Raw genomic sequence first — 13,334 nt, 5'->3', positions numbered from 1 at the left:
TTCTCTCTCTCTCTCTCTCTCTCCCCCTTTATCTCTAGCTAGCTCTTCACTCCACACCCACGTATATTATAGACATAAAGAGGGTTTATGTGGACAGGGAGCAATGCAAACTGTAGAAGAGAATGCCCTAATAACATCCATCTTCTTCATCTCTCCTTTTTCCAGTTTTGGTATTAAAGGACGCAGCGATGGAGATGTGTTGTAATGTAAAGTTGGATGATGTTAGTCTCCAATTGTCCATACTTCACTCCTTTAACTCATCTCCTTCACATCAATGTTTCAACCATCTAACATTTTGCTATTTAAATTTATATACCTTCCATTTTCATTAACTGTTGATCTAGTTGGTATCACTCTTCTTTGCTCTGAATTCAAATTCAGGTGTCCCACACCCAACCCCACTCCTATTTTAATTAAAAAAAAATTTAATTCATTATACAATCAATGTAAAATCTATAAACAAGAGAAGCTTTCATGTTTTTTTTTAATATAATTAGTGCTTTTACCTTTTAAATATATATTAGGTACAGAAATAATTCTGCTTTACTCGTCCTTTTCTCCTTAATCAGATATATGTAAGTATTTTTAACCATGATTTGACAGCTTGAGATGCCAAGAAAAACGGCTGATCATGTAGCTATTTAAACACTGTAGAAAGGAACTGATCAGTCAAATTTGTTGATGGATCAATCGTGTGTGTAATATACCGTATTTCTATTCACACCTATGTAATTAATTAGCTCGATGATCATCAGTTGATGGGTTTATCCAACCTGATTTCTTGTAAAAAGGCCCTGGAAAAGGAATTGCCCCTTTTTACCACAGAAAACCGTCAAGCATGTGCGCTATTGATTCGCATGTGATCAGACGTGAGATAAAATTATAATAATGATAAGTAATTTAATGTATAAAAAATATACTTATTTTAATTAATTTGTTATGTTTTTTTTAATATAATAGTGAAGTATATTCGGGTGTATTTTGAAAAAAAAAATAGAAGCAATTAAATATATACCTAATTGACAAATATTTGATGAGATGAAAAAATTTTCACAAGCAAGCAAATCCCAAGTAGTTGTTCTCTTTGGTTCTGTAGCTCACCGGTCAATTTGTTGTGTCGAATCAAATGTATAAAAATTACAAACACTAAATTGTAAGAGGAAAAAGTTGAAAATAATTGAGGTGATTTCAACTTCCATCTCTGGAATACCTTCACTTATGGGAGATCATCGTAGTTTATTTAAGGTCGGGTCGGGTCGGAATGGGATGAAGCGATCCACCCCAACAACTCATGTTTGAGGCCCTTGGATGAAAGCCATGTGGCTTGTTTCGGTAGGCCCAGTGAAAATTATACGTTGGCAAAAATTATAAATACTACATAATAAAGAGGACATAGGTGTGATTTGAGGATATTATTTATCTTATTAGTTTCGACCATACAACTATTTGACATTTTACTAACTTGATTGTCAAAATGGTTTTGCTAGGACAATTCCGTACTCTTGACAAATTATTGTTGATTTCAAATTTATTTTTTAGTACTTGAAAGATTTGACGTATGACCGTCAACCTACAATCTTGATTTGTAATAAAAAAACATAGCCCCAAAGTATATATATACTAAACTAGTTCAAATCTTGATTCTTAGAAATATTTATTAATTAAATAATCATATACGTATATATGTTCGGTCAATTAATTAATACGCCTCTTCCCTTTCAAAGAAATATATATATATTAATACGCCCTTATTCCAAAACCACTACACATTATTTACATCGTAAAATTACTATTTATCATATCGAATTTTCAGTTTGATTTACACCCATCTCTCAAATCTTAATATTATTTAAATAATTTACAAAAGAAGAGGACTATATTATTTTTAGTATCATATTGAAAAATATATATATAATCAAATTGCTTTGACCCAAAAAAGTGTACCAAAAAGGGCTGGTAAACCTGAACACCAGCCCAAACTGTAGGACGATAGTGTCCCCATTTTAATGTATATCATCTGAACTCGAGATTGGAATTTGTCTGGATTTGGACAAAGTGTCATTAATGCACTACACCCCAATTAACATTCATATTACACGTAAGTGGTATTTGTGGGAAATTGGTGGGGAAAGGCAGTTATGAAAATATGCAATTTGTATACATGAAAGTTTCAAGTATCAAATTAATTTGGACATTCTTTTTCCATATTTGAGGTCCGTATATTTTATTGTTTCCTTGAATTATTAAATTTATAGTTGCTCAATGTATAGTAAAACTATAATCCATGACGACAAGATTTTATATTGATCAATTTGTTTTTCTTCTTCTTCTTTCTTTCTTTTTTTTTTTTTTAATAATAATACTAATAGTCGGTGCATGTGGTTTCAATAAACATATAAAAATATTATAATATGAGATGAATAGAAAAAAAAAATTTAAAAAGAGAAATAAATGTAATGCTATGATCCATGGACATGACATGACACAGTCATACATGAAAAATGTAAAAAAATTAAGACACGACACGACACTGACATAGCTATATATAATATATTTTTATTGTGTATATTCTCAATTTTTCATAAAATTAAAATATGCAATATGAAAAATATTAAGCTAAAATATAAAATAAGCATGTCTTACATCTATATTAATTGAATGTGGCTTCAAAAAATATTCATAATCAGATTATTTTAAAAAAATGGAATGAAATTTTTTAAATAATTTAAATTAATTAAGTTATCGTGAACATCTCTTCGAATTTTTAGTAATTCGATCATAATATTTTTAGTTTAAGAGGAGTAAATTAATCCTTTTTCTTTTATTAAGCCTAAAATTCATTTTTTTTAAAGGCGACTTAAAATTTTTTAAAATTTTAAAAAAAAGTTCAAAATGTGTCGGACACTCCCCAAATGGTGTCGGGCGTGCTGTGTCCCTTTTATTTTTTCTGGCTATTGGGTATTATAAGCAACTATGGGCTATGAAATCGATAGCCCATGTTTTATTTAATTTTCACGGAGTCGGACATTCTTGCCCAGGACACGATCGAGCTATGAAATCAATAGTTTGACACTACTTGCAATTATGCAAAAAAATAGACATTTTTATTCGATAAATTATAATATATTTTTAATAACTACTAAAACATATATGTAAAAACTAACAAGGCCATCGTAAAATAAATTTTTGAATGGAATAAATATTGCAGCAATTTTTATATGTATGTATGGATGTAAACATGTGGCAACAACATATATAGCTAAAATAACAGTAACAAGTAATTTTGTCACAGTAATATGTAAGAATTTAAAGTACTAGAGATTAAGAAATTGTATACGGATTTACGTAAATTAATTATGTAATTACATATTTATTAGTATAGATATATGTATGTTCAGACACCATAAGCAAAGGAGGGATCAATTATGGAGACAAAATCATTGGTTGGACTTCTGCTCCTAGCCTTGCTGCTTTTTGCTTCTCCTGAGTTCTTTTCTCTAATATTCATATGTTTTTGAAGTATTAAAATTTTTTTATGTTGATATATCGTTCGAATCGATATATTATTTAATTTATTAAAATAATTTATGTGATTATATAGTTAATACTATGGAAGATTAAAATTTAAATAATGGAAGTTATATAATAATATTATCGCAAATTACAATGGACTATCCTAAAATTTATCATAATTACAATGCCCCTTATTGTTTGAAAAATTATAAATATCAATCGTGACAGCCTATTGTAAGGGGTTATTGTTAGATTGTCGTTAACGCTAGTGAATTATATGTAATTTTTCAAATAATAAGAAATATTTATAATTATGATAAATCTCAAGAGAGCTCGATAATTTTACTGTTACAAAAATACAATTTTATCACATCATACAGAGATTATTAGTATTATTTCACACTATTTATTGATGGGTGAATAGTGATATTTGTGAATTTGCAGAGGAGAGCATGGGTAAGACCTGTGACTTTACTATTGGGGTTTGCTACAATGACGAAAGGTGCAGTTTAAGTTGCTTGAATATAGGGTACCCTACAGGATTCTGCGAATTCCAGGGGCCCAACCCCCGTTGTTGTCTGTAGGGACCCCAACTGCTAGTCAATTTACATGTACATGATCGTCAAACTTGAAATGTACTAATTAAATAAAATATTGTAATAAAATCATACAATATAATTTTGTATGTGCACATTGTTGTAATTCGTCACATGCATGTAATGTGTGGAATTTAATCTATGGGACCTCCGATCCATTTGATTTAAAAGTTATTGGATGTTATATATATAATTTATTAAATTGAATAGCTTTTAAAATATATATAATTAGATTTTATTTTTATGACAGTAAATAAATGTATAGTCCAAACCCAAATGATCTTGCCCCATTTCAGTGGAAGACTTAAACCACTTAGCCCACTTCACTTTGGGCTGCCCAACCCGTCTATCCGATCCTACTGTTTTTGATTACTCTCTCTCTCTCACTTGTCTCATAACCCTAACTTTAATCCCCAACAGTTGTATTCTCTTTCTCTCTTTGGTTTCTCCCCACCATTTCTTGGAATTCCTCCACCGCCTCCTTTTCCCAATTATCTTTTTCGGTCATTTAGTGGTCAGCCTCTTTAAATGGCTGGTCCTTCTATGGTTCTACAAAATATGAAAAAGGAGAAACATTTTATTTCTTCCCTACTATCTGATATTCTGACCTTGTTCTTCATGTTCTAATCCTTGAATGCTCAAGTTTAACTAATAGCCTTTGTGGCTTACCTTTGTGGTTCTCTGGTTGACAGTCTTTGCGGCTCTATGGTTTAAAGAGACTGAAACTGGGTGCAAGCATTTGGCTTTTTGTGGTTTTGGGCATTCCCCCTAGATCTGACTATCTGAGCTTGCCTGCGTAATCTCGTTTTGTTTCCTGTTTATTTTTTTATATTATTTCAGATCTATAATTGTAGATTTTGGATCTGTATTATTCTGATTATTTATTGTTGTAAATTTGTAACAATTTATATGAGAGTTCTTTGAACCCAGTGATATTTGTAATTTGATTAAGTGCCTGTAATATTGGTTGATGCCTGGTGACCAAACGGATACTCCACAATAACACATATATAATATAATATAATATAGTATAATATCAATTTGTAATTAAAAAAGCCTGAATCGAATCGATCAAGCCACTTGCCTTTCTAATTAAGAACTCTCACCCGATTACATATGATTCATACGATCATTCACATGCCATAAATGTCACTTTGAAATGAGACACTTTAAATTATTCTAAAGTAAATTTAAACAAATTGCATATATGTATTTCCGACATATTTGAAGTTCAAATACAACACAAAATGTATAAAGTAGGCCTCGCTTCCCCAAGCAATTTTACTCCACAAACAATACTATAACACACAAGTTGGTCATAATCCAAATATATATATATATATATATATATATAAGCTTTAGGACTTTCACGACATTTCCCTAAATATCTAATTTTAACTCATTCAATTCAAATTTTTTTAAAAAAATCTAAAACCTAAATATTATATTATTTCTATGTATGCAGCGGTAGTTAAAATTATAGAATAATAATTTTTATATAAATTCTTGAATATTTATTATTAAAAGTCCAAATCTAAATTGAAAACAATGCTCGGGTTTCATCATAATTTTGAATATATTGAAGTTCGAAGATAGTTATAAGCCGTACATGTAAAGTTCAAGATATTATTTTCTTCATTTAATATTTTCATACTATTACAAAGTATGTTCGGAATTTAAAACCACATGTGGAACCCTAAAAACATCTACTTACTTTTACCATATAAATATGGTGTACCATACATTGGGTTATTACAATTGAATGCCTTGTACAAGATATATATACAAATTATATATATACATTATTTGTGTTAATTGAAATTATGTGATTTTCCTATAAAAAGTGCCATTCATCAAGCACTGCAACAAAATTGTTCAATAGCTATGGAAAAAAATTAGCGCCAACGAGTCAATTAGCAACTAAAATTCGTTGCTAATCTACATTATCTAATACAAGAAATTTACTTTTCAATAAATTTAGCAAAGAAAATTAACTTCCTATGGATTTAGCATCAAATTGTTTAAAAGAAATATTAAATAATGCAAATTAGCAACGAAAATTTTACTTGCTAATTAGCTCAACGCTAATTTTAGCATCAAATTTTTTATGACTATTGATCATTTTACTTGTAATGAAGGGTCGAATATTTTTTTTTTAAGTTAACTCCGTATATGCTTAGTGAAAAGTTTAACAGACCTATACCCATTTATTAAGTCAAAATCCATTAGAAAAATTTGTATAATATGAGGCTGCACAATGTAAACAAAAATTACTGCTCCCTTACAATTAGCAACATTTAAAATTCAAAACATGCAATTTATGTAAGTAAGAAGAGGAGAATGTTGAGGTCTATGTATCGTTCAAGTTCTTGGTTTTCATTTGTTTTGAAATGATAGTATAGCACAACCGACATTATAATCATTCAGATGTGCAGCTTCAGGGATGGATAGGGGGACCTATGGATCTTGGAGAGAACACATTGTCCCCTTCTAGACCACAAGGATCTTTCAATTGGTTGAAACTTTATTCGTCCTTCATCCTAGTTGAATGTTCACCCGCGTCAAAAAAGATTTTTGCTTATAAAGATAAATAATTTATTGAGAAGCATTAACTGCAGAATTATATTGTATGAATTAATTGAGTAAAAATATAAATTCTAATTCATAATCCAAATTTATTTCTAATATGTGAGTATTAATCACTAAATTAATACATCATTAATCACTCAAAAATAACAAGTAAGATAGAAATCGAATTTATTTTTTGATTCAATTTGTTTTTGTACCGAATTAATAGAAAAAATTGCACCCTCTTAGTAAAAAGAAATATTCCATTATTGCTAGTGCAGACAAAGACCAGCTTGCTAAAGCATATTCGTATCGCGAACCAATTCCAGAATTCTCCAATAAATTCGCATTCAATTAGAACCATTGTCCAATAAAAAAAAAAGGGATAGAAAATATCAAACAAGAATATTTTTATTCTTGGTCGGACAGGACCGCTACATTTTAAACGGGCATATCTTTCATTTTGTCACGGTAATGACTTAATAATAAAAAAAAATAGAATTTTAAGTGTGTCGCTATTATTAATAATTAAAAAGAAACCGGGAGTAAGAATAAAAAGTATGACTATTATTTATAATACAGTTTTTGTTGTCTCTATACATATATTTTTAGCATTTTATATTACTAGAAATCTTATAAAACTATTCTTATTATGAAAAAATTAATTTTTTTACCACCTAATTGTCATGTAATAATATATTGACACAATTTCTTCTACTTCTTTTCTTTTTTCATAGAGTTTCTTGCAATGCTATGTCTTTCTTTTCTCAATTAACAACACAAAAAAAATAATTTTTTGCTATAGTTAATTATTAAAGTAAAAAATATATATCACGGTAACTACGAATTAATTATAGTTTTTTAACGATTATTAATCATTATTTCTACAAATGAGGAAAAAATATTAACTATGACTAAAACCATCACAAGTATTTCGACGGGAACTAAAGATTATAATAAATATTAATCAATTGTGGTAAAAATTTAATTTTTTATTTTAATTTTATTTGACCATAATTGATAGTATGATTTGTTACGATTCTTAAATCATGGTCATTTACGACATTATGAAAAAAATTATTTTTATTGTAATGTAAAAAAGGAAAAAATATTAACCAAAAAAAAAAAGAAAAAGAAAAGGAAAAGAGAGTTTGCTTCTGGTGGACTTGGTCGCACCCGATCCAAGCAACCCAGCTACTCATTACCACGGAAAAAGGGTAATCCACTCTCTAACCATACTATGAATTCGGGGTCCACCGTAAAGCCAGAGTGTCGTGTAATGATTCGTCCGTGTACGACACGACAGATTAGACAGAACTGGATATGGTTGCTCTCGGTGGATGGCCCTTCGAGTGGGTGAAAGGCCAACACAGTTTTTCAAAACGGTTCCATTAAATGAAAATCCCGGACCTAATCCTACGCGGCGATAAGGTGCGTGTACATCACGCCTTTGGCGGAAGATTCTTCCCCAGCTTTCAATGTTTCGCGTGATTCTTCTACCCGTTCATACCGTATATTCCAACCTCACCATAAACTTCGTCTCCAGAGAGAATTCATAAATATATAGAGAGAGAAAGTGAGGAGGAAAAAAAAAGCAGAAATTACAAATTTGGCCCTTCACTTTTCTTTCTTCAAAGTTCCAATTCTTGTTTTATCTTTTATTCCAAAGTTTATTTGTATTAATTTTTGAATCCACAAATTTGTTAGTAATTGAATTGTTTGAAGAAGCTCTAAGGTCTTCATTTTTTTATTCTAATTTTAAACTTTTGAAAGTGAAGTTGGCTATATTATCTGTGTATTTTTTGTTTGATATTTATATCAATTACTATTATATCTATCCTGTTTATATATATATAATATATATAAAAGATAAATTATGTGTGCATAAAGTAATGTCTCATAAAAAATCTGGTGTCTGAAAATTCGAGCCCGATAATTATGACAAAATTCCTTATTGATAATTTTAAGAGTTCTAGGATATGATTTACCAGGTCAACTTGATCACTTAAGTGGGTAATATCCGACCTCAAACATCATCCTCCACCTTGATCACTTAAGTGGGTAATATCCGACCTCAAACATCATCCTCCTGTGTATAAAAAAGGGACCAAAAAATCAAGAAAGGATGAGGAAAAATGCATAATCTACACAAAAAAAGTTATGGTGCTGGAATACTTCTTCATACAAGTTTGTGAGGAGGTTCTCATCCATTAGATGCCTTCCAACTGGGTTCATGGGAAAAGAATGAAAAATTAAAAAATACAAAATTACTAAAATAATTTTTTTAAAGAATAATCGTGCTAGTAACTTTTCTTATTACACACACAAGACATTTGTCACATAAAGATTTTCTAAAATATTTGTTAGAATTTAAAATTTACTGATGAATGTATATAATATACTCTTTATCAAAATACATTCATGATTGTATTGTTAGGTTGAAAAATAATAATAGAGGGTTATAATTGACTAGATCTCTCATAAGAGAGCACTTAAAATAGAAAATATATATATATAAGTAAAGAGGCTGTAAAATTAATATCGTAGGTAAAAAGGAAAAAACAGAGAGAGAGAGAAATTAAACGAGGCGCAATTCGATGAACCTAAAACATCAAGGGCCAAAAATGAAAGAAGCGGAAAGGATCGAGAGAGAGTGAAGAAGAACTTCCCCCAAGTTCTTGATCTTATCTAAAACGTAACGCGTCACGTCAATCCCAGCCCACATACGAGAATCACCCCTCGAATATTCAAACACTCTCTCTCCAAGAAAAACCATAACCTAAGATTCGTGTATACGCGACGGCCCGACCTCGACTTCTCCACGCACCCCTCTTTTTTTTTTTTTTTTCCCCTAAGCTTAAATATTAAATACCGAAATATATACGGAAACCCATTCCCATCTTCTGCCTCATCATCTTCTCTCACTTTCACCTAAATACACATTAAAATCAGAGGCTTTACACTTACATAAATCTTTCTTGTGAAACCCAAGTTTATTCCATTTGGTGATTCCACTTAGATCCCTTTATTCTCATATGTTGTTTGGATCTCTCTATGCTGCGACAAAATTGAAGCTTTCTCCCCCTCATATAGTCTCTTGTCTGGTCCCCAACCTATTCCAAACTTCACTCAAATTCCATGTTTTGAGTCAGAGGAAAAAGGTGAAAAGAAAAAAGTGCAAAATAGTATTAAGAACTAATTAAGGATGATGATCAACACCCATAATAACAGTGATATTTCGGAGAAAATGCAGAGATGTCAGGATTATATCCACGCCTTAGAGGAAGAACGTCGCAAGATTCAAGTTTTCCAACGTGAACTCCCTCTTTGCCTAGAGCTTGTTACACAAGGTATGTTCTTTTACATATACATATACTCTTACATATGTTTTTGTTTGTAAATAAGTTTGTAAACTTTGTAGAAATTAATTTTGGGCAGTCCCTTTTGTGGATTCTTTCTGCTGTTCCAGTTTTCCTTTTGAATTGTTGTATATTTGTGTAGTCTCACAATTTGTGCACGAATATGAAGATTTTTTTAGGCCCGTTGGTTGAATGTTGAAGTTTCACAAATTTTTATGGTTCTTTTGCCTGTGGGATTCTGCAGCAATTGAGACATGCAAACAGCAGTTATCAGGGACAACAACCGAGTGCAATTTACATGGGCAATCTGAATGTTCTGAGCAGACATCAACCCCAGTTTTCGAGGAGTTTATCCCCATAAAAAGGGCTTCATCTCATTCGGATGGTGAAGAACAAGAGTCCAAGAAGCCAAAAAATGAGAGTAATGCTGGCAATAAAGATGGGAAGAATGGTAATGACAAGAATTCCAAGAAATCAGACTGGCTTAGATCTGTGCAGCTCTGGAATCAAACCCCAGATCCACCTTCTAAAGAGGTAATTTTCACAGATTATTACTTCACTTTTTGTAAATTAGCAATCTGGGATTTGGTAAATTCGGATACATATTTGATCTTTCTTATCTTTTGGGTTTAGGATTCACCTAGAAAAGTTGCTGTCGTGGAGGTGAAGAGAAATGGCGGTAGTGGTGCATTTCATCCCTTTAAGAAAGAGAAAAGTACTGCTGGCGATGATGGAACCGCAACCCCTCCTCCACAAGGGTCCATGAATAGGCCATTGCCGCCGGCATCCACCAGCTCCACGGCGGAGACTGGTGGCGGCAGTGGTGGTGGAAACAAGAAGGAAGGCAAGGAGGGGCAATCTCAAAGAAAGGCAAGGAGATGTTGGTCGCCTGAGTTGCACAGGAGATTCTTGCAAGCCCTTCAACAACTTGGCGGTTCACACGGTATATAATATATGCAGCGGAATCAGATTAAGACTTTCTACAACTCTTCATCATTTCTTAGTTTTCTTACATATGTAACTGAGTTTCGTGTGTTGATTGGATTATGCAGTTGCTACGCCTAAGCAAATTAGGGAGTTGATGAAGGTTGATGGGCTCACAAATGATGAGGTTAAAAGTCATTTACAGGTTGGTTTTGCAATACTTTTTGATGTTTCTCTTTTCAAAGTAAATTTTCAAGAAAATGTAAAGTACAAGATTGGATGTTGTGCAATTTTCCACGCTAAGATTCTTTTCGATTTTGCGGGTCCTAGATTGATAGCTGTTTTCATTGTCTTGAATGTGAATAGCTCTTTTAATAGTTGGGTAGAGAATCTCTTATGCTGTGTTTGGATTTTGAAATTTTGACGAGAAAAGGGTAAAGGAAAATCGAAACTTAGCACAAAGAGGGCAGAGCTATATTTTGTTTGAATGGAGCGAATCTCTTTTAAGGTAAACTTATAAAAGCCATGATTCAAACATGGCGTTAGGAATTTGAGGAAGAAACTTAAATTGAAAGAAAAGAATAATTGAGTGAAAGATCGAATCACGATAATAAAGATGAACCAACAACTTTTGATTCTTTAGAACTAGGCTTGAGGTAGAAGATTGTCCTAGTTTTATGCTAAGTTTCCTAGACCATATCACATAAAACGATCCGAAGAAAAAGATTCGTTTTCTCACTATGCCCTCTACTCATTACAATCAAGACTTTGAATGTAGTAAATTACTTGGATGTTACTTTTTTACATTGTTGTCTTAACATTGACCATGACTTAATTTCGTTGTTCTCGTCATTTGATGCAGAAATATCGTCTGCACACGAGAAGACCGAACCCCTCAATTCACAACAACAATAACAACAATGCACAAACACCTCAATTTGTGGTGGTGGGAGGGATATGGGTGCCACCAGAGTATGCCGCAATGGCTACAACCACCACATCCGGGGAGGCAGCCGGTGCTGCTGCCTCCAAAGGAATCTACACCCCAATTGCTGCACCACCACCACCCTTCCAAGAATCACCAGCATCTTCTAAACAAAGACAACATAAGACATGCTCCCATTCTGATGACAGAGGCAGCAACAGTACTGAAGGCGGCGTTCAGTCGTGCACCCGATCCACCTCCTCCTCCTCCACACATACGGCCACAGCCTGACCAGCTTACTCATTTCTCCTTAGTGAGAAATTGTAGATTTGCAAACAATGTAATAATACTCGGAGTAAACATAGAGGAAAATAGAGTAGATTTTCAGGCCCTTTTTGTTTGTTTTTTGGTGTTACTATACATACCTGTTCATTTTGTATGTTAAAGGCCGTAGGCATGCATTTGATAACGACAGTCAACTTGGTTAACAATGACGGATGGAGATTCCCAGTGTGGTGAACATCATAATAAGAATTACTTATTTCACAAGTAATCAGGCCTTTGATTGTACCTTAATTATTATCTTATTACTACCTTGTCAGCTGCCGAAATGAAATCTGGATTTGAGGAAGGATTTACATATAAAATATTATCTATCCACGTTCAAAGGAGATTCAAATTCATAACTTCATACTTATCCATAATCTTTTGTCTTATTTTAGGCTAGCTAGACATCATTAATGAAAATTCCTTTTTCGAACCGAGGAAACTAAAAATTATCTTCCAATATTCCCCCTCCACTGTAAAGTTTTATTTTCAACAACTTTCTTGAAAAATGGAACTTGTGTTGTTCATTGCCATTGTTCAATATTGAAGAACAGCCCACAGAATCATAAAACAAGAAACTATTCAGATTGACCTAACAAAAGAATGGAAAGTGGAGAGTATTAGGAATTTGAGAGGAAGAGAGACAATAATGTTAGGTAAATATATGTATGTATGGTGGACTGGAGTTTTATTTTATTGCAAGTTGGGGGGTTTCCAGCTAATTCCTGCAAAAGAAGTTTCCTGTAAAATACTCTAAAACTAACGTGTTGAAAAGATTATAAATTTTCCATAAAAGGGAATTGAACCTCTTTCCTTTTTGGGGTCTACAGTACACACGCAACGTGATGAGAATCTTGACCCTCTCACTCTTCATTTCTTGAAAATTCAGATCTGATTATTATGAGGAAAAACACGAAATCCTTGGAATTTGTGAGCATGGAACCTCTTTTTTGCCGTGGAAAAATTAGTTCGCTATTCTGCTACGCCAAGAGTTTTTCTTTAAGAGATGAGAGACTTTTGCCGTTCAACCTCTATCTTCTGCTTTTACTATCGTCTCACTAGCTACAATAACAAGGATAGTCATATCCACTAATAAATAAATTATGATCATTGTCATCATTT

General features: G+C 32.2%; 1 protein-coding gene across 1 annotated transcript; it reads left to right on the top strand.

The window, feature by feature from the left end:
- Positions 1–9,535: 9,535 nt before the first annotated feature.
- Positions 9,536–12,438, top strand: LOC105161268 (transcription factor HHO3). The gene is made up of 5 exons (XM_011078909.3): positions 9,536–10,027; positions 10,281–10,570; positions 10,670–10,979; positions 11,089–11,165; positions 11,823–12,438. Exons 1-5 carry the CDS (start codon positions 9,883–9,885, stop codon positions 12,174–12,176), a joined length of 1,176 nt encoding a protein of 391 aa, XP_011077211.1. The 5' UTR covers positions 9,536–9,882; the 3' UTR covers positions 12,177–12,438.
- The last annotated feature ends 896 nt before the right edge of the window (positions 12,439–13,334 follow it).

Source organism: Sesamum indicum, linkage group LG1, assembly GCF_026168435.1.
Source record: "Sesamum indicum cultivar Baizhima isolate 11 linkage group LG1, ASM2616843v1, whole genome shotgun sequence".
In the NCBI taxonomy this organism is placed as follows: Eukaryota; Viridiplantae; Streptophyta; class Magnoliopsida; order Lamiales; family Pedaliaceae; genus Sesamum; species Sesamum indicum.
This window is presented reverse-complemented; position numbering and strand designations above follow the sequence as displayed.